Here is a 25,164-nt window from a genome sequence, read left to right on the forward strand (position 1 = left end):
TCTTCAATGGTTTTTTGTCATTTTAGTCTTTTTTATGTCAATACAATAACCTATTTTTATAAACTTTTGTGGAGTCTTTTTGTGGTGTATCCCTTGTGTTACTGTGTGTGGAATGCACACATACTTTACATATTGTCTGTTTGGATTAGCCTGAGTGCTCTGTGACATACTGCCAATGGGTGAGACCAGACTATATTTTAGTGTGTCCCAGCTTAATTAGAATGAGAATTCCTGCCTTGCCTGGGTGCACACCTCAGCCAACCAAGAACCCTATTTCTAACACCCATGTTATACTGTTCTTTACTCCACTGTCTTCCCAGCCACAGGGGAGAGTGTCAATTTGTTGTAAAATCTCTATGCTATAAGAAAGTTTATGTGCATTTTCTTCAAATCCGATATGAATAATTTATTTCATTTTAGTACTTATTGTAATATCTCAATATCTTTTTTTCAGGGATCATGGCTTACACTTTCTGCACTCTACTTTTGCTGCTCTCTGTGCTGCATTTCCTGCATGTGGAATGTGTGACATGCCCGCATGGCTGCCAGTGTGACACAGCCTCCATTTCTTGCTGCATACCTGGTCAATATTTACCGGATTACATTATTGGGCACCCGAACATCACTACAATGACTTTGAATTTCTGCAATACTTTGGATATCACCAGAAGAACATTTTCAAATTTGGACGATCTGATTGAGTTGACTATTAGACACACAAACATTGCATTCATTGATGACTCAGCATTTAGTGGCCTCAAAAGCCTGTCACGTTTGATGTTAAATGAGGTTAATCTACAAAGCATGGATCTTCACAGAGCTGCTTTCCAAGACTTGCAAATACAGCACCTGGACTTGAGCAACAACAGCCTTACCACGATTAATAGTCAAATGTTCAGTGGCATGAGCAAGCTTAAAACCCTTAATCTTTCCAGAAATAAGATTTCTCTCATTCAAGATAGGGCTTTTCAAAGCCTGGTGCAGTTGTCTATTCTAAACCTAGGCTACAATAGTTTGTTAACCATCACACCAATGTGGTTCAAAGCATCAGCCAACTATTCGTCATTGCAGATACATTTGATGGGTAACAGCTTAACCGAGGAGTGTGATTACCGAGGTGTGAGCATCACTGAAAACCAGTGGTTCACACATTCGCTGGTACCCAACATCTCCTTTACCAGCAGAGACGTGAAAGCCCCAGAATGTTCAAAGCCATCATTTGTTGACCTCTATAAAGAAGTGTATGTACAAGAGCCTTTCCCTGTTGGGTTAGTGTGCTCTGCAAATGGCTACCCTACTCCGAGGTTGACATGGTTGCTCCCTTCTGGAGTGCCAGTGAGTTCACCAATGGGCTCCATATATGTTAAAAATGGCATGCTAATTCTAAACCAGGTACAGCTGAGCATGGCAGGCCTATATGCATGCATTGCAACCAATAGTGAGGGTTCAGCAGCAAACCTGTATAGACTTGTTGTTATCCCCTTGCCTGCTCCTCGGACCACTACCACAACCACCACCACTGCCACTTCTCCTACTGCCATACCATTACACCCCACACTTTCCACTTCTGCACAGAACAAGACTACACTGATACTGATATGGGTCTGCGTTGGGCTTCTCCTCATAGCTCTTGCATTTTTCATATTCTATGTTTTTAAAAAAGTATTCAAATGGGGGAAAAAGAAAATGAGCACTGGTTTTGAGTTTAAAAAGTTTCCTGAAACTCCTAACATCCTAATGGTGCCTGAAAACCCTAAGCCCATGCCTCATGTGTATGAACCACAAACTGGGGTATCACAATAGGGGTGTTTGCCACCTTGTATGACAGCCATAAAGACTTTCTAATTTTGCACAATATATGCATGCTGTGATACTAAAACATGATTGTTTGTATTCAGATCAGAAAAACGTTGCAATATATTTGTATAGTGCACTTACAGCATAGTTAACTTTCCTTTCACACCATAATATAACCACTTTACTAGGAACTTCACTATTTGAATAGGATACAATTTAAAACCTGCATGCCTTCATGTAAAATATATAAAACAGGGGTGTCACAAGTCCACAAGACAAAGTCACTTTGTAGCTTATGGGTAAGCTTTTCATGTGCAATAATGTGTTAGTCGATTACTTAGCACAAACAAAACCATATAAGTAGAGTGATTAACCTTTAATGTAATGTAGTATTTATTGTGTGATTAATAAAAATCATCCCAAATAGCACAAGATAAAAGAACCACATTTTGCCGGTGAAACTTTCGCTATATGCAAGAAAAGCCGAAATATAACCAAGATAAGATTTTTAAAACAATTAGTGCATGTTAAAACTAAAGTGCATAAGTGCCTATAATTTATCAATCCATTAAATATCAATGTGATATAAAAAGATAACTTCATATAATTAGAGTGCTTACAACTATACACTTAGTACAGACGAATTAAAACAGTTTAATATAAATATTTGGGGCCTAGTTATGAGTATGGCGGCCCTGGGAACGCTGAAATTATGGTGACCGTCCAAAGACCACCGGGCAGATGGCCTGACTGCCGTATTACAACGGTGGCTGTAGAAGCGCCGCAAGAATGCCGCCTCTGTCAGGATCCCACGGCAGAAGCGGTGGAGAAAGCAGACTGGAATTGCAGCTGTGCTGACCTACCTTTCCACCAAGCATTTCATGGCCGAGAACTCACCATGAAATGTTTAGCAGAAAGGCATGGAAAAGGACCCCGCGGAACATCTCCCCATAGGAGTGCATGCAGTGGGCACATGATTTGCCCCCCAAAAAGTGTACGGTAGTGTGTGCACTGTGTGGCAAGCACAACATGGTGCATGCCAGGCCGTGCATGGACATGCTGGAGACATAGTCAAGTGGGTGGAACGCTGTTTAGGCTCTTCAATGAGACAAACATACCTGCTGCAATGACACTGCCGCACCACAAGCACTGGATTAAACTCAGAATCTGGCGGGCTAGTTCACCTTAGACGAGAAGACCATCAGACTCATAATCAGGGCCTCAAACATTCTTTCCACCAAAACCAGAAACTTAACAAATTGGCCAATTGTTCGGCTTGATTTGCCTGATAAACAAAGCATTACAGCTTGACAAAATGTTCTAGCTCCTGCTTTTAAAAATAATGGCTTTAAAAGAACCGACCGAGCCTCAAGTAAATAAGGACATACATAAACACTATGTAATAAGGTTTGTTGTGTATAGCCACAAAGTCTGCAACGGTTGGATGCCCGTTGTTGTATCCAATTTGGTATTCAATCCTTAGTTGGATATCTGCCAAGATTACATTTTCAAAAAGATATCCCTCATTTGGGACTCAAAATATGCAGACAGGTAAGGCTGGATTTCCAGTCTATCAAATGATCTTAAGACTGCCCATGCATGCTTCCTTGCTGCCAGAGCATCCTTAGATGTTATAAATGAGATGACTTTTGTTTTCCAGTTCAGGAAAAGTTTGAGAAAGACTCTAGTCATTTCCTGAAATTCAGACTGCAACTCAAGTCTGGAGACAGGTAGAGAAATGTGCTTTCCAAGCACGAGCATGGTTTAAGTGATTTATTTCCTGCCAACACATGTTCGCCAGACAGAGAGGGAGTCAGATAGAGATAAAGAATACATACATTTGAAAAATGCTGCCTATATAGCTAAGATTAGGCTGAGGAGATCAAACTCTAGACGAACTACAGCTTGCCCGGTTTAATTTGGAATCTTAAAAAAAATATCTAAATGCTTTAATCTGAAGTAAGTCAAGTAATTTGGCATCCTCTCATTTAAATATAATTGAGCTGTAAGCTAAAGCTGGAATCAATGTGGCTTTCATAATTTTCATCAGATGGTCATACTATTGACACTTAAATTCATCTTGTAGTAATTTAAAAGCAAATATAGTAGATGATGTTTTAGCTCTTAAAACATTTAAATTACTTTTTTAAAAGAGACCTTATTGTCAATTAGTATTCCCATGTACTTATAGCTCTTAACCACAGCCATTGTCTTTCCTTTTGCATGCCATACTTTAAACTTGGTGAACGATGCCCCTATTTTCATGATCTTAGTTTTCTTAGTATTTAGTTCAAGACAAGTTATAATTGTATATTTTTCAAAAGAATCTAGAAGTCATTGTAGACCTTTTTGAGTCTAACTTAGTAAGATCATATTGTCCACATCATGTAAATATTTTATGTGAAAGTTTGCAAATTTAGGTGGATGGACATTGGCCTTATCCAAATGCTGGGACAAATCTGCCATAAAAAAGATTAAATAAATATGGAACAAGTACAGACCCTTGTTTAAAACTATTAAATGTTTTGGCTCGCCAAGTCATACTGAGGCAATCCCCTAACTTAACCTGAACCCAAGTGTTTGTATATGATAGAATAATGGCATTTACGGGATTGCCCCATCCCACAAATGTTATCCATAAGGTGGCTCATGTGGCCGAGTCGAATGCAGCTTATAAGTCTACAAAAAAGACATATAGATTTTGTTTTTCCAAAACTGCACTCTCAGCCTTCAGGGTTAAGATAAGTAACTGTGGATTCACCTTTACAAAAACTTGATTGATTGACTGATTTATTTAGATGAGATGTTTGTCTAGTGACCATTTTTCCAGATCCTCAAATAAACAAGTAGCACTAGACTTTTGCCTCAACATCTGTTAGGGCTAATTATGGGTAATTGGTCGGTTTTCTGGATGGACCACTTTTGTAAACCACATTCATTAGAAGAACATCCTTATATAGGGAGTCAAAACTTCGGCCCACAAACCTGCCTTTCCTTTAAAAATAGCATTTGGCAGGCCATTTGGGCCTGAGACCCCATTCAATCTAATCTGTAAACTTAATGTTGATGGTTTATATTGGCTTGACTAATCAATGATTAGAGATTCCTCAAATCATGAATCATGTATTGTACAAACGCTATTTTCTTCTGCTTTCTTATTCCGCTTACTGTAGGCGTGAGTTTATAATCAATTTTTCAAGTCCTGACTTTAGCACACTCTAGATCAGGGGTCTTCAAACTTTGGTGTCGGCTTCCCTTGTTGGGTATGGAGTCATCTGAAGGGGGGCATTAGTCCATGCCTCAATGCCATTTGAGTCCCACAACAGAGAAATGTAAGAGCAGGTTTAACTGATGCATTTTCTAACCAATAGTTGTCATTTTTGGTTTTGGATTAATTCGTAAAAGGAAGTTGGGCTTGTTCTGCATTTGAATCGATCTCGAAGGCTCATTGCAGAAAAATCAATGGAAACGCTGCAAGTTAGGGAAGGTGGGCAGTGAGGCTGAAACATTGTGCTTCAAAATCCCTTTCCAATCTTTTTGTAGGTGTCTGCAGTCTGATTTTCAGTATTTACACATACACTGTGGCTTTTTTATGATTTTGCCACTGCGTTAATCTACAGACAGCTGCAGTCTGCATGCATTGAGAGGTAGAGTGGCTGCTATGGATGTGCTTGAAGGGGGAATTATTATTTAAAGTAGAGTAGAGGTTGCTTTTTACTGGGTGATCTGGAGGGTGCTTTGCAACCCTTTCAAGTTTGTCAAATCTATGCATGATAACTGGTCAGTTGCATAGTAAGGGCCCCAGAGGCCTTTAGGTGAGCAAGGAAGATTATCCCCTCACCACTCCAACTGCTGTGTTTGTAAAACAATCAAAACTGAAATAATCATAGTTTAATGGGTCTGAGGCCACTGGAATTAGGTGTCAGTGCACCTTCTGCATTATTGATAGCTATACTCTTATAACTGCTCCAAAGATTTTTTTCTGCATTGTGGGACTGTGGTCCTGTTTGGTTCACTATAAAATCAGGAACACAAGTCTGAGAATGCAAATAAAAAACCTGGAATGCAGCCAGCTAGTTTTGCATGGACCTGGAAAACCTAGCATATATGGTTTGGAAAAGGTGCACTCGCTATGGCTTCAAAGGAGAGGACTGGATAAGACTTTGTATTGGTAGGCGGTTAGCAATTTGCAGAGAGCATATGGATTAAGCGTTGGGGATTGAATGGGTATTTTTAAAGGGGCAAAGGCTTGTAAAGAGGGAAACTGAACGTGTCTTTGAACAATAGGAGATTAACAGGTTTTTCTAAATGTGGTGGATGGGGCTTTCCAGACGGGTGAGTGGATGGAGCTTTCAGTAAGGTGATACTGAATGTGAGCTTTTAAGGAAGAGACTGACTAGCAGGACCTGCCTGTGGCATGGGCAAGCTGGGGCCATGCCCAGGGTACCAACCTTCACTTGGGCACAAGAAGCAGTATGTGGTAAGACCTACATGCATTATCACCCCTCTCACTTTACTCCTGTTTAAGCTACTTTTAATAGTTTGTTACACACAGAGGCACCATTTTGTAGCACCACTTAAACATAATTCCCCTCCCGTCTCATCTCTCTCTCACATTCTTCCTTAATGCACTAACAATCCATTCCTCACACCTATAACTTGGCACCAGCGAGACAGAGCTGATCTGTGGATGAGTTGGGGATTGAGCTGAAATGTTTGTGTTTAGAGGCAAGTCACAACTGTGAAGTAATCAGCATGGGACTAACCTTTGAACACAAAAGGGGTCCACTGCTGCCGTGTTTTATTCACCAGCAGCAGAGAGCTTTTTATACAGGGCTGTTAACAAGAGGGCTGGATGGGATTTTGAAAAAGGGTTCTTGGTGAGGTATTAAATAGTTGGCCTAAAGGGTGTGTTTTAAAGAGGTGCTTAGATGGGCTTTGTAAAGTTTGTCTGAATGGTGCGTGGTATTAGTGGATCTGTCTAGGTGTTTACAGTTGGGGTATTGGTGTTACATAGTAGAAGAAGTGACACAGATTGCAAATGTTCTGGATGGGGCTTTGAGAACTTTAGAATTTGAGTGGAAATTTACACTTTAAGTACAAGACTGTGTACAGAAGGGTCATGATACCACTTTATAGAGGAATCCTTGATGCGATTTTGATGAGGGTCCTGAATGGGGCTTGTCCCCCCCGCCTCACAAGGTTGACCTAACCATTGGCTTGATCCACCCTCTTAAAAGTATGGCGGGCATGCCTCCTACGTATTTTGAAAAGGGGGGGCTTGACATAACAAAGTTTGAAGACCACTGCTGTAGATGGTAACACAAGGCTATTTTCCTGGTGTTGAGTGCATGTCATTTACAATGCAATCACTTGTATGTGCCGTGATTTGCGTACATTTTACCTCAGATATACACCGATACACTGTGCCGGTGTGTGGCCGCAGCAGTATCCTTGTCTGGCTTTCTTTGGTCCCAGTCTCCTTTTTACCCTACATGGCTGTGTTTTCGCACTTGCCGCTCTTTCATGTTGCTTTGGAAGAGCAGCTACATTTTCTGGGGTGTCAACAAAAATACGGGGATGCCCCTTGGGCTAAAATTGGGAAGTGCAGGGATAGATTAACAATTACTATATCACAGACTGAAATTCATTCATTTGAGAAACGTTTTTGAAGTCTTCAGCTATTATTTCATAACACCCCACATCTCTGTTCAAACACTTGTGTGCACTTCTTGATCATTTCTATATTATAGAAAACAAAATACAATCTAACTTATTTAGGCGTTCCACCATTAACATACATTTTACGGAAAACGTGTGTGTTGCTGGATGCTGAATAAAGAAATCTGTAATTTGACCAAAACCCGGTGTGGTTTTTGAATTGCTACCTTCACACGGGAGTGCATGAGGAACCAAACTTCCCCACGGGGAAAAGCTGAATTTATGTGATCGCAGCGGGTCCTGCTGCGCCTCGCGTGCACCGCCTTAGAGCACCCGGTAGCCTCCGAACTTGGGCCAGACTGAATCCTATATATATATATATATATATATATATATATATATATATATATATATATATATATATATATATATATCTCGACACATCGAAAATAAACCCACATTGTACATACATTCGTCCATACTTGGGGTCTCATTTATGAAAAGTGACGCATCGCTGCGTGAAAACAGCGATGCATCACTTTTCTTTCCGCCCTCCTTAAACACCAATGATGCGTCATATTTACAGTATGACACATCATTGCGCAAGGAGTTACAGATAAGTCAGAATTTCTGACGTATCTGTATGGCGCAAAAGTGACGCATTGCTGGAGTGTGTCACAAAAGTAACGCAACTCCAGCAATGCGTCCTTTCACATGGGGCAAGCCCCATGCGAAAGGGCCTGCGTCAGTCTTACGCCTGCTGTGAGGCAGGTGAAAGAAATTGACGCATTTGCGTCCTAGAAGTGGCGCAGCACTGCGTCACTTCTATGACCCTTTCGTCTTTCTTGCGTCAGAACGCCCCCCTGCATACATTATACCTGGCGCAGGTATAATGTAGCGCAGGGGTTTATAAAGCGACGCATCTACCTAGATGCACCACTTTGTAAATATGGTGCAACAAGGCACATTTTTTACTGCTGGTGCGTCACAAAAAGTGATGCACCGCCGGCGTAAAAGTGGCGCACAGCCTCATAAATGAGGCCCTTGGTCATTTCTTGTCTTTCAAAACAGCCATTTTGTATACAGCAGGTGGTTCATGAAATACCTTTCGAGTCAGTGATCCACCTTGAGGTAGCAAGGATAAGGCCAGACCTAAAAAAAAACCTTCATTCAATTCATTCAAAGACCCTTCCGCTGAGATTGTATTTCACAATTCCACTTATATTAGTCCCCTTATGTACAACACGTGTCGACGGATTTCAACCTTACAATTCCAGGCCTCTTCAGGACTGACAGAAAACAAGAGACCGTGCACCTCCTTGATATTCCAGCCACTTCCCGGCCTGCAGCTGAGTATAGATTGCATCTTTGCTTGCTATTGTTTGCCAATAATACTTTTTCCTCGATGGCGATATCTTTCCTGCTGGCTCCTTATAGTTAATTACTGACAAGTTGTTATTCATGCTCATTCGTTAATATGGCGCACACAGCCCTAAACGAGCCTCCCCACCTCAACACTGTGTAATGAACCCTGTGACTGCATTTCCCCTAAGAACCTCCCTCCTCTCCACCCTGGAGAGCCACCTTGCCATGTGTTGGGACACAGTCCCACCTTCTCCCCAGTTGACCTCCCCTCGACTCACGAACATCAGGGCAGGTCCACTTACCACCTTTCTCTTTTACCTCACCGCCGCTCCACCTTTGGCCTCAGCTACTGTTCTGAACCCATTGCAGGGTGCACATCCCACCACCCCTGTTTCATCTCAACCACTGGGCCCCGGGGCCTCCCAGATGCTGCCACCCATCGGGTGTAGACCTGCCGACTGCAGTCCAGTGCACTCGATTGCATGATCGTTTTTTGTTCGCATTACATTGTTGTGTTTTCTTGTGCATTGCTGTTTCCTTCTCTCTCTTACACCTCGTCCCTCTCTATCTCTCCTCCCCCCACTCTTCAGCCTTCTTCTTCCTTCCGTTTTCCTCTTCTGGGCTCACTTCATGGGTACCTCCTCTCTTTCGCATGTTTTTTTTATTGCTCATCTCACCTCCGTGACACGTGGACACATCCAGACAGTTCTTGCCCTCCCTTTCCGCTTCCCAAGGATTGCCAGTGGGCCCTGATAAATTCCCTCTCTATCTGTCCAACAAAGTTCATATCCCCCATGCTCCTCTGGTTCTTACGACTCCCATGTCTGTGCACTCAACCATAAATGTTCTCTCCTGGAACATCAATAATCTTACACATTACATCAAGAGCAAGAAAGTGCTCTCTGACCTCAACTCTAAACACACCCACACAGCACTGCTCCAGGAGACGCACCTCACTGAGACGATAGCTGAGAGGCTGGATTGGATGGGCAAGGAGGTCCATAGTTGCTGTCCCCGCTAGAAGCAAACAACTTGCCAGTGCCCCTAAATTTTGGCGAAGCCATCATCATTTGGAAATCATTGCCCGATGTGATGTTTAAGGCCTGGGTCCATCCAGAGGGCCGCTAAGCGTTTGACAAAATAAAGATCAACAGGATGGTACTGTGCATAGATTCAGACTATATGCACCCACAGGACTGAAGCAGAGTTTCCTTCTTCAACTCAGTTGTGTGTTTTCAGAGATAGACAAAGCCAATATCCTGATAAGCGAGGTCTGGAACCAGGCCTGGGATGTGGTCTTAGACCACACCAGTCCTATTGATACGCCCAACAATGTGGACAGAGCCATGCTAGGGGATCATAAGGACAATCATGGCCTCCGTAACGTATGGCATCTCTTGCATCCGAAGGGCGGGGAATACACATACTTATCCCCGGTTCATGGTACCCAAACAAGGTTGGACTTTTTTCTGCTGTCTCAGCCCTTACTTCTCCTATGTGAGACTTCCATACCAGAGGGAACATTCTCGGACTACGCCATTGTTGCACTGCAGGCCGATTTGGGCCTGTCACGGCCAATTCACAAGGCCAGGAATCTGAACCTGTCCCACTATAACCACCCGACAGGCAAGAACCAGCTCAAAGACCATGTGCATACCTACCAGGAGCACAACAATGGCTCGATTAACTCTGTCCTGACCCTATGCATGGAGGCAAAGGAAACCTGTAGCGGGTAGCTGATGAGTGATGCTGCCTTGTCCAACCGGCTTAGGGAGAATAGCCAGAAGGCACTGGAAGTGGAGGTGGCCTGCGTCATGAATGCCACATACACACACTTTAATTCTCACAAGGTGCAGCCTTGAAAAGGCACACATGAACCTTAATAAGCTCTTTACCTCCAAAACTGAACATGCACCTCAGAGGCTGAAATACTAGAACTATGTTAAATGAGAGAAGGTGGGACAGCTCTTAGTGGCGCCGCTCAGGCAGAGGGAGGCTGGAACCGCCATTGGCACTATCACCACTGAATCAGGGGACACTGGTCACCAAACCACAATAAATTGCAGAAGCATTTACCAACGTGGAGATGGTGCAGCCATATTGGACCTACCCTATCACAAAGCCAAGGGTGAGGACAGCCTCCCAGCAGAGTTCTATAAATGAACCAAACCTGATTTGGGTGACGTTCTTAATGAGGCCTTCGCTAAGCCTGATCATTTGCACTCCTTGGGTTAACTGTCTAACAGGGCACTGATAGGGGAAAGGGCAATGATAGGGGAAAGGGCCCCCTCCTCTCCAGCAGCTATAAGCTCATATCCCTGCTCCATGAGGATGTCAAAATACTGGCCAGCATGCTAGCCGGTTGCCTTAAGTGAGTTCTCCCCTCTCAATATACACCATTTGTAGCTGGGTGTGTTCCAAGTTACTCATTGTGTAACCACCTCCACATGCAAGCCATGGGGCCTGGCTAGTAGTGGACCTCCCAGATGAGGCATTGACACTGTTGTTGGACGCTGAGAAGCCCTTTGACTGGATAGAGTTGGACTACCTGTTTGCTGTGCTCCAGAAATTTGTCCTTGGTGATGATTTCATCTCAATAGTGAGCTTTATAACTCCCTTTTGTGCATGTCAACTGTGGGGGCTTTCTTTCTGATCCCTTTCCGGTCCGCAACGGTACCCGTCAAGGTTGCTCACTTTCTCCCCTGCTCTTTCTCCTTACTCACCACATTGGCCCTTCCCTCCTCCACCCCTGTGATGCTGGGGACCATTGACACCTTTGTGACAATAAAGGTTAAATGAGAGCAGAGTGAGGCCCTACCACTGTTGCAGATCATGATTGTAGGAAGGTGGAATCTGACTGCATGGTTACCCCCACTTTTTGCCTGGTGTTTTGGTTGTTTTTGACTTAGTTTGACTGGGATCCTGCTATCCAGGGTCCCAGCCTTTCTGTTGTCTCTCTAAACTGATTGCATGTACATTAGGTTCACTCCAGATTGGTTACTGGGTTACCCTTGTAAGTCTCTAGTATATGGTACCTTAGGTACCAAGGGCATAGGTACCCCAGAGACCTACCAGGGGCTGAAGCATGCATTATGCCAACCCTGGGAAGCCTTCCAAAATTACACCACATGTCTGCTACTGCAGCCCGGGTAAGGTGGTGCTTGCACCCCTTACTTAGATATAGTATACCTATATCTACCTTTTAAAACCGACACATATAAACCTATAAGTCACTCCTTTGGCAGACCTTGACAATCCTGGAGGCAGAGTGCTTTGTTGTGTGTGAGAGGGTGCCCTAACATGAGCTAAGCCCCTCTGCAGCTTTTGGAAACCCTTCCTTATTGCTGTTCTGTGATACAGTCATACCATATACTCTTAAGTGCATTATAACCTTGCGGTTAATGACAACTTTGGAATGGCTGCATCAAAACATGTCAGGTTTTCTGTCAAACACTTTGGAATACTACCCCCTGCCAGTTCTGGCGGTGGGATAGCATTCCACCCTTCTAGAGAGAGAAAACATGTACACACAGGTCTACCTTGTCAAAGTTAAACAGAGCCCCAGCATCACAAAATGGATACTGCTGCCACAGACACGAGCCTGATCTCCTGCTGCTGGATGAAACTCCAGCAGGGGAGGCTTGGACAATAGGTTTCCTGTCCAGGGAGTTTTGAACACCCCCCCAGACAACCTTTAGTGTATTGGGGCAGGGTGGGTGCATTTGCTGAATGCTTTTCAGACAGTGCCTGGGGCACACAAGGTGTCCCCGAGCATTTCCCAGTTCAAACCGGTTGCTGGTGCACTCAGCCCCAGCTCTGGCGCAAAACTGGACAAAGGCGAACGGGTGTAACCACCCCCTCCCCAGGTCCTCCCCTAGTCTTTTTGCCCCTTCTCCTCCTCTGCAGTTCTGTCTTCCCCCTTTCTCTCCTCTGTCATTCTTTCCCTCTTCTTTTTTTCTTCAGCGTATTACTTCTCTGTTCCTACTTTTCTCACATACTAGTGTTGTTTGGTATTAGTGCACATACCACAGTCAACATTTGTATCTCGATATGGGTCGATGTTGGACCTGCATGCCAATTTTTGCACTGTTATTTTCCAAACATTTGTTCAGGCCAATAAAAGTAATTGCTACAAAAAAAAAGAATTCCAGCCACTGTGAGTCGTGGCAAGGAAAAATATCATTGTAGATCTGATCAAGCAAATGACCATCAGATTAGCATTTAACCGCAGAGCTTAGAACCATGTACCACTCCTTTCCAAGGCAGTCTTCAATAAAGCTTCAGTTTAGATAGAAGAACTCCCAACCAGTGGCTACAAATTGGTCTTATCCTTGGCTAGTGCTCCTTTTTCAGGATTGTAGAAAGAGCAAAGTGCAGTATTTCATCTTCCTCAAAATGCCTGGAATATAACTATGTATAGCTATGTATATATATATATATATATATATATATATATATATATAGATACATCTCTTTGCGAGAATAGTCTGTTGTTCAATTCTATGAGTGTAATGGGAGGAGCCTATTTTAAGTGCAACCGTATTTATTCACAGTTTTGGACTCAACATGTCATGTGATCAAGACCGGGGCAACACTGTCGAAACGTGTCGTGCTGTTGATAAAAGAATGCACTGAAAAGAATCTCTCACTGCTTGATGGTCCGTTCCTGGTCATGTTTTTGAATAAAACACCTTGTTGTCAGGATTGTGATTGTGATATATATATATATATATATATATATATATATATATATATATATATATATATATATTAGAATCCACGATCCTGAAGCGCCGAAGACACCAAACGGACACAGCCAGGTACAGACCACAAACCAAGGATTTCAAAGAAAAATAATGTGCTTTATTCCATCAATGGGGATGGCAGCATGACGCGTTTCGTCCGGGAAGCCCGGACTTGATCACATGACAAGACCCAGAGACATAAGTGGTTAAATACTGGTGCAGAAACGGAACTCCTCCCACATGTTGATAGACATGAAAGAAATCTCATTCAAAGTATATAGTGGAACATCCAAAAATACTGTATAGTATAACTCAATGCAAGAATGCATACAACTATAACAATACACTATACATAATATAAACACCAAAAATCAGTTCATTGCATAGAGGGCAAGTGCCCAAATGGATTGCCACAATATTAAAGTGCATGTAATAACTTGATGATACAAAAATCAATGTCCGTTGGGTCCGTTATTTGTCCAGTAAATTGATCTAAAAAACCACTACTGAATTTAAAAGTGCAAAAAGAACAGTGCAGGGTGCATAATCCCAAAATTTTGGAAAAAACATGATTTACCCAGGAAAAACCTGGAGCAGAATAGTTGTGATAAGAAAGTGCAAAATAGCAAAACAGTGCAAATAGTCGGCAATGCATCAATATTGTTAAAGGGGAGATGAAAAAGGTAATCAATCTTATATAGCAGCAGTAACTATGGAATACCACAATTCATAATGGTTCAGCTGGATTGTAAATACCTAATTTCAATGCCATATTCATCAATAAATTGATTATATAAATAAACAGAGCAAATTTTCATAAATCATCCTCAACATGAATAAATAGATTAAAACCATAAATAGTTAAAAATCCATTGTAAGAAATCATGCATATGACGGAGTAAAATATTTACAAAAAGTTGTTAAGATCTTCTCCCATGTTCAGGCCATTAGGGATCTTACTCTTAAGCCTCAGAATATATTGACTTTCTAGTTGTCTAAGTCTTTTCTCTCTGTCACCGCCCCTTTTATTTGGGGGAACTGAGTCAATAACATAGTATTGCAGGTCATTGAGGTTATTGTTATGCACCAGCTTAAAATGTCGTGCCACTGGGTAGTTGGGGTCAGAATTTACAATGGCACGGAGGTGCTGTAAAATTCGATTAAATACCCGCAATTTAGTGCTACCAACATAATGTAGATCGCACGTGCACTTTAGAACATAGACCGCATGGTCTGTTTTGCAAGTATACACATTCTTAATAGGAATCACAGCATTGGTTAGACCCTCTACAAATTCCCTGGTGTTCACACCGAATTTACATGCCCGGCATGAACTACACTTTCGAAAGCCTGCTTTGTTAGAGAACCAGTTAGGTTTAACAATGGTTTCAGGGCTGGTTTTAACCAGAGCATCCCTCATTGAGGGTGCTCGTCGAAAAGTAATGTTAGGCATATCTTCTAACAATGGGCCCACCACAATGTCTGTTTTTAAGATGGGCCAATTAGATTTAATGATTTGCCTCATCTTTTTATGTTGGTTATTAAAAGTGGTGATTAGGCGAACTGAAGTTTTCTCAGCTATAGAAATTCCCTCTTCAGGAATGACTAAAACAGGCTGTTCCACCGTGGCCATTAATTCAGTTGATAAAGCCCTTTTCAGAGAGTTAGTGAGGTTAGGGATGGTATAGCCTCTACGTAAGAATCTCTGGTAAGACCCATTCAAGCAATTCATGAGGTCAATCTCATTATTACATATGCGCCTGATTCTTAAAAACTCCCCATAGGGGATGCTTTTAATAAGATGGTGTGGGTGGTTGCTCTGCGCATGTAAAATTGAGTTTCCAGCCGTAGTTTTTCTATACATCCTAGTCATGATTTCATTATTCTTGATGTAAACCTCTACATCTAAAAAGTTGACTTTTACGTTGCTGATGTCGGCACAGAATTCTAGATTTAGGGAATTGTTATTGATATTACTAACAAATTCTTCTGCTGATGTGCTATCCCCCTGCCAGATTATAAAGACATCATCAATGAAACGCCACATCTTAACAATGCCAATTTCATTCTCATCCAAACAACTACGGATCCTACCCAGGACATGCCTCTCCCACCAGCCCACGTGTAAACACGCGTAGCTGGGGGAGAAGCACGCACCCATGGCAACACCACGCAGCTGCTGGAAGATTTCATTATTGAAAAGAAAAAAGTTATTCTTAAGGCATAAATCAATCATGCCGATGGGCATTTTACTGTGTCCGTAATACTTAATGTCTATAGTAGATAAGAAGTATTCAATCGCATTCAAACCATCAACATGATTGATAGAGGTGTACAATGATGTAATGTCTATGACTAGAAACAAATAGTTGGGTTTCCACACAACTTCCTTCAATTTCAACAAAAAGTCACCAGTATCTTTCAGATAACTAGGCAAGGCCTCCATATATTCATGTAGATAAAAATCAACATATTTGGAAAGGGGTTCCAACAAGCTATTTTGAGCGGAAATAATAGGTCGCCCTGGTATTGGTGTTGTGCCTTTATGAATCTTTGGTAAGAGGTACAACGTTGGAATAATTGGAAAATCCTTTTTCAAGAAATCAAATTCTTTTTTACTGATGAGTCCTTCCCTCTTCCAAGTAGTTAGATTTGCATGTACAAGAGTTTTAACTTTATTCAGTTCATTAAAAGAGGCCTTTCTATAACAAGCTGGGTCATTCAATTGTCCTTCTGCTTCCTCTAGGTATAAAGTGCGTGGCCACAAGACAATATTTCCACCTCTGTCCGCTTTATTGACAATGATGTCACCTCTTGACTTGATTTTTTGCATAAGTAGAGAATATTGTTTGTCTCTAAAGCTTCTCTTTTTCTTATTCTTAGACACCGTTTTATTCAATTCTTTTAAATCTTCCACAACCCTATCATTGAAGATGTCGATAGCATCCCGAGGCATTACCGGGACAAACGTAGATTTAGGGCAAAGGGGACTATTGCCAGCACTGCCACTACTGATTCCCATATCACCTAAAACATTCTGGGTGTTGTTTGGGGCATCATCATCATTGACTAGTGAATGAGCAGTTTTAAGAGCCAAAGTGTCAGCAATAGTGAAGTTCTTATGAATTTGAGATTCACTAATGATTGCTCTCGCTTTTTCGGTTTTTTTGTTGGTGGTGTGGAATTTGAGGAGTTTAAGTTTCCTTATGAATTTAAAGGTGTCTATTCTGGCCTGCACATATTTAAATCCATTGTTGGGGCAGTAAGACAAACCCAATGAAAGAAGCTGTTTTTCTGCTGCGTTGAGATCAAGTTCCGTTAAATTAATTACCGTATTCTCTACCTCGGAGTTGCCAGTAAGGCAGACGGTGCTCATAGAATTTTTGTCTTTTTCTTGAGAGTTTTTTTCTTTTTCTTTGTCTTTTTCTTTTTCATTAGTGTCATTAACATGTGATACAGTTCTTTCACATGATAATGTGGTGGGCAATTTCAACAAGTTATTTATTATTTCTTTTGGGCATTCCCCCTTCCTCTTTTCTTTTTCCCGTAACTGTTGGCGTTTCCTCCTCTCTTTACGGGATTTGTTTCGCCTCTTCCTCCTGTTCCTCCTGCTGGCTGAGTCCCTCTCGATCTCAGGGTATTCCGCCGATCTTCCACCATAAAAACCAATTCCTCAGAAGGAGTAAAACTACTACTCCTGAGATGTTGCATATTTGTTTCATCATCAGACCCCCCACTACTGTAGATGGAGCTCATATCTGTGTCTGATCCATCAGGAGCTCCCACCTGTTGATTTTGACGAGTTTGTGATGTAGTTGCTGACATTGGCACAGATGTTGTTAAAGCTTGCCTTTTGACCGATTCAAATTTCCTAGAAAATGTGAAAATTCTACCATTTTCATAGTCAGCCTTATCTCTGGCAAATTTAAAGGCTTTACGGGTTTTTATGGTCTCTTCATATTTGTCAAGACGTTTTTTGATGTCTTCCCGCCCTTTATTAATTGCCTCTTGTTCTTCCATGTTGTTCAACTCGAGGTTCAGTTTTTCAATCTGAGTCATTAGTTCGACTCTATCGATTTCGGCGTATTTAATTAATATGCAAACCATGCCCATGGATGCATCGAGGTTATGCTGAGCCCATTCTTTTAACATCAGGGGATTGGGATTTTCGAAAGATGGGGCTATTAACACTCTTAAGCCTCGAGGAACTCTTTTGGCTTCCTTATATTTTTCCAGGCTTTTTTGTTCCCACCATTTAGTGAGCTCCGTCCGGAGCAATTTTTCTAGTTTTTTCAGTTTCGTTTTTACATCATTTCCTTCGGTAGTTTGTTCTTTACGTTTCTCCCCTGTGTTCGCAACTGCCGGCAAGTTTAAAAAAAGAGCATCTGCTGCTTGCTCCCTGTCTCGGAAAATGTCAGCTGCCATCGCCATTATGCTTGCGGAAAATAAGGATACTAAGCACCAGTTCAAACAGTCTTTTTTCACGTGTGATGTTAAACACGGCTTTTCTTAAAAAAAGAAAGTGAACAAACAATAACGTCCTCGTATCTTGTCAAAGCCCACGTTCAACCCAAACGGTAGCCTCAAGCGCCAACTGGCTCACCTTAATCTACTGCCAGCGAGGAAAGATTCGGTTCCTTCGAGCCAAACGAATTCTCACGGGAACCAGCAAACCATCGGCGGCCGTGACGCGAAGCAAATCCGTATCGACTTCCGGGTCATGGGGGGCTGGCAACGCTGTATTCCTTCCGGGAAAAGATAATCGCCAAAGGCGAGGACGGCCAAAACTGCAAACCAGCCACAGTATGAAAGACGAGAGGGTCCGTAGAGACGAATTCAGCCATTTCGCCAAATAAATTAGAATCCACGATCCTGAAGCGCCGAAGACACCAAACGGACACAGCCAGGTACAGACCACAAACCACGGATTTCAAAGAAAAATAATGTGCTTTATTCCATCAATGGGGATGGCAGCATGACGCGTATCGTCCGGGAAGCCCAGGATCACATGACAAGACCCAGAGACATAAGTGGTTAAATACTGGTGCAGAAACGGAACTCCTCCCACATGTTGATAGACATGAAAGAAATCTCATTCAAAGTATATAGTGGAACATCCAAAAATACTGTATAGTATAACTCAATGCAAGAATGCATACAACTATAACAATACACTATACATAATATAAACACCTAAAATCAGTTCATTGCATAGAGGGCAAGTGCCCAAATGGATTGCCACAATATTAAAGTGCATGTAATAACTTGATGATACAAAAATCAATGTCCGTTGGGTCCGTTATTTGTCCAGTAAATTGATCTAAAAAACCACTACTGAATTTAAAAGTGCAAAAAGAACAGTGCAGGGTGCATAATCCCAAAATTTTGGAACAAACATGATTTACCCAGGAAAAACCTGGAGCAGAATAGTTGTGATAAGAAAGTGCAAAATAGCAAAAAAGTGCAAATAGTCGGCAATGCATCAATATTGTTAAAGGGAAGATGAAAAAGGTAATCAATCTTATATAGCAGCAGTAACTATGGAATACCACAATTCATAATGGTTCAGCTGGATTGTAAATATCTAATTTCAATGCCATATTCATCAATAAATTGATTATATAAATAAACAGAGCAAATTTTCATAAATCATCCTCAACATGAATAAATAGATTAAAACCATAAATAGTTAAAAATCCATTGTAAGAAATCATGCATATGACGGAGTAAAATATTTACAAAAAGTTGTTAAGATCTTCTCCAATGTTCAGGCCATTAGGGATCTTACTGTTAAGCCTCAGAATATATTGACTTTCTAGTTGTCTAAGTCTTTTCTCTCTGTCACCGCCCCTTTTATTTGGGGGAACTGAGTCAATAACATAGTATTGCAGGTCATTGAGGTTATTGTTATGCACCAGCTTAAAATGTCGTGCCACCGGGTAGTTGGGGTCAGAATTTACAATGGCACGGAGGTGCTGTAAAATTCGATTAAATACCTGCAATTTAGTGCGACAAACATAATGTAGATCGCACGTGCACTTTAGAACATAGACCGCATGGTCTGTTTTGCAAGTATACACATTCTTAATAGGAATCACAGCATTGGTTAGACCCTCTACAAATTCGCTGGTGTTCACACCGAATTTACATGCCCGGCATGAACTACACTTTCGAAAGCCTGCTTTGTTAGAGAACCAGTTAGGTTTAACAATGGTTTCAGGGCTGGTTTTAACCAGAGCATCCCTCATTGAGGGTGCTCGTCGAAAAGTAATGTTAGGCATATCTTCTAACAATGGGCCCACCACAATGTCTGTTTTTAAGATGGGCCAATTAGATTTAATGATTTGCCTCATCTTTTTATGTTGGTTATTAAAAGTGGTGATTAGGCGAACTGAAGTTTTCTCAGCTATAGAAACTCCCTCTTCAGGAATGACTAAAACAGGCTGTTCTACCGTGGCCATTAATTCAGTTGATAAAGCCCTTTTCAGAGAGTTAGTGAGGTTAGGGATGGTATAGCCTCTACGTAAGAATCTCTGGTAAGACCCATTCAAGCAATTCATGAGGTCAATCTCATTATTACATATGCGCCTGATTCTTAAAAACTCCCCATAGGGGATGCTTTTAATAAGATGGTGTGGGTGGTTGCTCTGCGCATGTAAAATTGAGTTTCCAGCCGTAGTTTTTCTATACATCCTAGTCATGATTTCATTATTCTTGATGTAAACCTCTACATCTAAAAAGTTGACTTTTACGTTGCTGATGTCGGCACAGAATTCTAGATTTAGGGAATTGTTATTGATATTACTAACAAATTCTTCTGCTGATGTTCTATCCCCCTGCCAGATTATAAAGACATCATCAATGAAACGCCACATCTTAACAATGCCAATTTCATTCTCATCCAAACAACTACGGATCCTACCCAGGACATGCCTCTCCCACCAGCCCACGTGTAAACACGCGTAGCTGGGGGAGAAGCACGCACCCATGGCATATATATATATATCTACACACCCAGCACAAACCTCCAGTCTTCCGAAAAGAGGCACGTCCGACCAAACTTCAAGGTCAGCCTGTACTTTATTCAGCAGAAAAACAGCCTTCTTTCATCCTTATGAGTTTCAGCTACATAATTAGCCTTGTTCACAGGCTAGCTGCACCATGGATTTGCGGCATAACTTCCTGTTTTATACGCCATTTGGTAGGACTACTACAGTGCTACGTGCTAATGAGTGATGTCATTGACCATGTCATGAGTGATGTAATATGTGACATCATCAGCAGTGCATTGCAGGCGCGCAAGTTATAGTGAGTCCAACTAACTTTAACGTGGGAATTTCAATGGTTTTATGTCAGTAAAATTTCCAGCTAACTATAACTGGTGTGAAACCTATGGTTTTTTCAGTGAATTTAATAGGTTTTTTAAATGCTTATTCCTAACTATAACTGGTGTGAAACCTATGGTTTTTTCAGTGAATTTCAAAGGTATTTTAATAGCAAATTTCTATTGCTATCAAATATAATATTGTTTATAATGAATCCTATATTGTATATTTATGTAATACTATTTTTTTTATGAATATTCTTAATTTTTTTATTTTTTTTTTGTCCGGGAGCGCTCCCGCTGCGCGTACCTGTGTGCGCACCGGAAAGCGCAGTCTTGCGGCGCCCCGGTGCGCGTACCGGTGAGCGTCCCGTTTGCGCTATTGCCTCGAACAAAAACATCATCGTGACGTATCGCGTAGCCGCGTCCGCGTGATACGCACGGCGTAAGCGCACCCGGAAGCACCAGAGCGCATACGATATAAGCGCGAAATATAGTTAGTACAACTAACTATATAGGAGTAATTCCAATGGTTTTGTATGAGTGAAATGTCCAGCTAACTATAACACCCCTAAAACGTATAGTTTTTTGAGTGAATTTTAAAGGTTTTTAAAATGCTAATTCCTAACTATGGGGCCGATTATGATGGCGGACGGACCTGAGTCCGTCCGCCACCATAGAGAAGGAGGGACCGTCCGCAGGGGCAGCGGCGGTCCCTGCATGCAGATTAGGATGTGACCGCCAGGGTGGCGGTCACATCCTCTATTTTTAACATTGCGGCGGGTGCAGCTTCAAGCTGCACCCACCGCAATGTTAAAAATGCATGTAATACATTTACATGCACAAAGCGGCAGGCACCGCGCGGTGCCTGCCGCTTTGTGCATGTAAATGTTGGGGGGTACCATAGGTACCCCCCATGTGCACCCCCCACCCCCGACACCCTGGGGGCCCGCAACGGGCCCCCAAAAGCTAAAGTCCACATGCTTTTCCACGGCGGAGAAGCCGCCGCGGAAAAGCATGTCTCCGCGCAAATCCTAATTTGGCTGACGGTGTCTTGCAGACACCGTCACCAAATAGCCCTCCCCTCCCCGCGGACGGACCTGCAGTCTGCCGCTGGTCCATCTGCAATCCCACCACCATCCTAATCTGGCGGTGGGTGTTCTATGTGGCTGCAGCGGTGAATCCGCATACTCCGGGACGGCGGTGGCTTCCGCCGGGCCGGAGTATGCGGATTCACCGCAATCATAATGAGGCCCTATATAAGGCCTGAAACCTATGGTTTTTTCAGTGAATTTCAAAGGTTTTTTAAATGCTAATTCCTAACTATATAAGGCCTGAAACCTATGGTTTTTTCAGTGAATTTGCAAGGTTTTTTAAATGCTAATTCCTAACTATATAAGGCCTGAAACCTATGTTTTTTTCAGTGAATTTCAAAGGTTTTTTAATGCTAATTCCTAACTATATAAGACCTGAAAGCCCACCAGGAATCTCCAGTATGCGCCAGGGGACTGCATTGCAGCGGTGTATTGAGGCTATGCCCCTTGTTACACCTCTCTGCAACGCAGCCCCCTGCCGCGTTTGCAGAGGGGGAACTAATTCCCCTTGCATACTGGGGGTCCCTGGGGGCCAACTAGCCCACCAGGAGCCTCCAGTATGCGCCAGGGGGCTGCATTGCAGAGAGGTGTAATGAGGCCACACCCTTTTTTACACCTCTCTGCAACACAGCCCCCGTGCATGTTTGAAGAGGGGTAACTAATTCCCCTTGCATACTAGGGGTTCCTGGGGGCCAACTAGCCCACCTGGAACCTCCAGTATGCGCCAGGGGGCTGCATTGCACAGAGGTGTAATGAGGCTATGCCCCTTTTTACACCTCTCTGTAACGCAGGCCACTGGCACGTTTGCAGAGGAGGGACTAATTCCCCTTGCATACTGGGGGTCCCTGGGTCATATCTGCCCAAACACCGATATTCCGAACAATTGAAAATGACTTTTCTTGAGAAACATTTGGATTTGGATTATCATGTCCTATACTTTGGAATTTTTTAAAAACTGACTTTGAGGATGCTATAAATTTCTCAAGTCTGCCCGAATTGTGTGGGTAAAATTGATACCTAGTCACTTTGAATAAGAATGTACTTATGTCTCGTCTAACATGTGGAAGAAATATCCAGTTATATGACAACAGGATACCAACATAACTTGAAGGAAATAAGAACGCCCTGAAGAAGTTCTGTTGTACATAAACTTAAGGAAAATAAAAGCATATGAATATACACCAAGATTCAGCGCTTCAATAAGGACTCTAAGTGATATGATTTGATTGGACTTATTGTGCAAGTGGTGCTGTGCCAAAGTTTGGAATATTCTCCACTTCTCTCTACTACTTACTCTCTCCTACTCCACTACTCTCAAATACTCACTCTCTACTACTCATTCTCTTCTACTCTACTACTCTCTACTACTCTCTCTCTACTACTCACTCCCTACTACTCACTATCTACTACTCTTTACTACTCACTCTCTACTACTCTCTCTCTACTACTCACTCTTTACTACTCACTCTTTACTACTCACTCTCTACTACTCTCTACTACTCACTCTCTACTTCTCACTCTCTACTACTCTCTACTCCTCACTCTCTACTACTCTCTCTCTACTACTCACTCGCTACTACTCACTCTACTACTCACTCTCTACTACTCTCTACTACACACTCTCTACTACTCTTTCTCTACTAGTCTCTACTACTCACTCTACTACTCACTCTACTACTCTCTACTATTCTCTCTCTCTGCTATTCACTCTCTACTACTCACTCTCTACTACTCACTCTCTACTACTCTCTACTACTCACTCTTTACTACTCTCTACTACTCACTCTCTACTGCTCTCTACTACTCACTCTGCTACTTACTCTCTACTACTCTCTACTACTCACTCTCTACTACTCACTACTACTCACTCTACTATTCACTTTACTACTCTCTACTACTCACTCTCTGCTACTCTCTCCACTGCTCTCTACTACTCTCTACTACTCACTCTCTACTCTCTATTACTCACTCTCTACTCTCTACCTCTCTCTACTTCTCTCTCTACTAGTCTCCACCTCTCTACCGCTACCTCTCTACCTCTACCTCTCTCTACACACACACATATACACATATATATATATGCATATATATGCATATACATTTATATATATGTATGTGTATGTATAAATATATATGTATACATACATATATAAACATATATATTCTGTATATCTATATAAATACAAATATAAATGCATGCATACATATACATATATGCATACAGATGCATGTTATTTACATGAAAGTTTAAAAAACAATAATAAAAGCAAAGCTAAAAAGCCACCTCATTACAAACAGAATGGCTTTAACTTAAACGAGGGCGAGATCTATTGCATTTTCAATGCTTGTTTACTTTGGTTCCATCAAGAAGACATTCAGATGTGTCACACATTTGCCATAAATTCTGAATGTTAGCCCTCTAGTTGCTTATTAGATTACTGTAGTAAAGCTACTGCTCACCAGGGAAGTCTGCTGCTGGTATTAAAAGTGCATGTTTCAGTCTGCATGTCAGAATTTTTTTAATGAAACAGAAAAGGATTTGAGAAGTCACTCAAAATGATCCCTAATTTTTCTTTTTGAAGCACTAATCATACTTTCTATGGCAAAATGAACCCCCTCATTTTGTTCCTTTTTAAATTAAATGTTTTCAGACTTACCACTTTATTCCAATCAAGATGGCTTCTGGTGTGCCATACTTTTGTCATAAGTAAGACTGTTAGCGCTATAGTTGTTCTTTAGAACACTCTGGGACATTCTGTCATTGGGCTATACTTGGGCTACATCTGGGTGATATTTGGGCTACATTTGGGCTACATTTGGGCTATTTTGTCTCTGGTGGCCATCTTGGGAGACTGCATGTCAGTATTTGTTAATGAAATAGAAGAGGATTTGAGAAGTCAATCAAAATGTGCCCTAATTTTTCTTTCTGCAGCACTAATAATACTTTCTATGGCATAATATACCCTCTCATTTTGTTCCTTTTTATATTAAATGTTTTAAGAGTTACCACTTTATTCCCATCACGATGGCTTCAGGTGTGCTATAACTTTGTAATAAGTAGGACTGTTAGCGCTCTAGTTGTTCTTTAGAACACTCTAGGAGGCTGCAGTAGAACATAAAGGAATCAACTGACAGTCTCTATCCTTGTTGGATGTACATGTTTTACTGAGAATGTCAG

At 41.9% G+C, this 25,164-nt stretch overlaps 1 protein-coding gene across 1 annotated transcript; it reads left to right on the forward strand.

Moving 5' to 3' along the window:
- The first annotated feature begins 459 nt into the window (after positions 1–459).
- LOC147701966 (leucine-rich repeat and fibronectin type III domain-containing protein 1-like protein) lies at positions 460–2,401 on the forward strand. Its single transcript, XM_086928732.1, has one exon. The coding sequence runs from the start codon at positions 460–462 to the stop codon at positions 1,801–1,803; it is 1,344 nt and encodes a 447-aa protein (XP_086784858.1). The 3' UTR covers positions 1,804–2,401.
- The last annotated feature ends 22,763 nt before the right edge of the window (positions 2,402–25,164 follow it).

This window comes from Lissotriton vulgaris, chromosome 7 (assembly GCF_964263255.1).
Source record: "Lissotriton vulgaris chromosome 7, aLisVul1.2, whole genome shotgun sequence".
NCBI lineage: Eukaryota > Metazoa > Chordata > Amphibia > Caudata > Salamandridae > Lissotriton > Lissotriton vulgaris.

Excerpts from the sequence above, each read along its gene's own strand:
- LOC147701966 (XM_086928732.1), top strand. The coding sequence starts at position 460 with ATGGCTTACACTTTCTGCACTCTACTTTTGCTGCTCTCTGTGCTGCAT.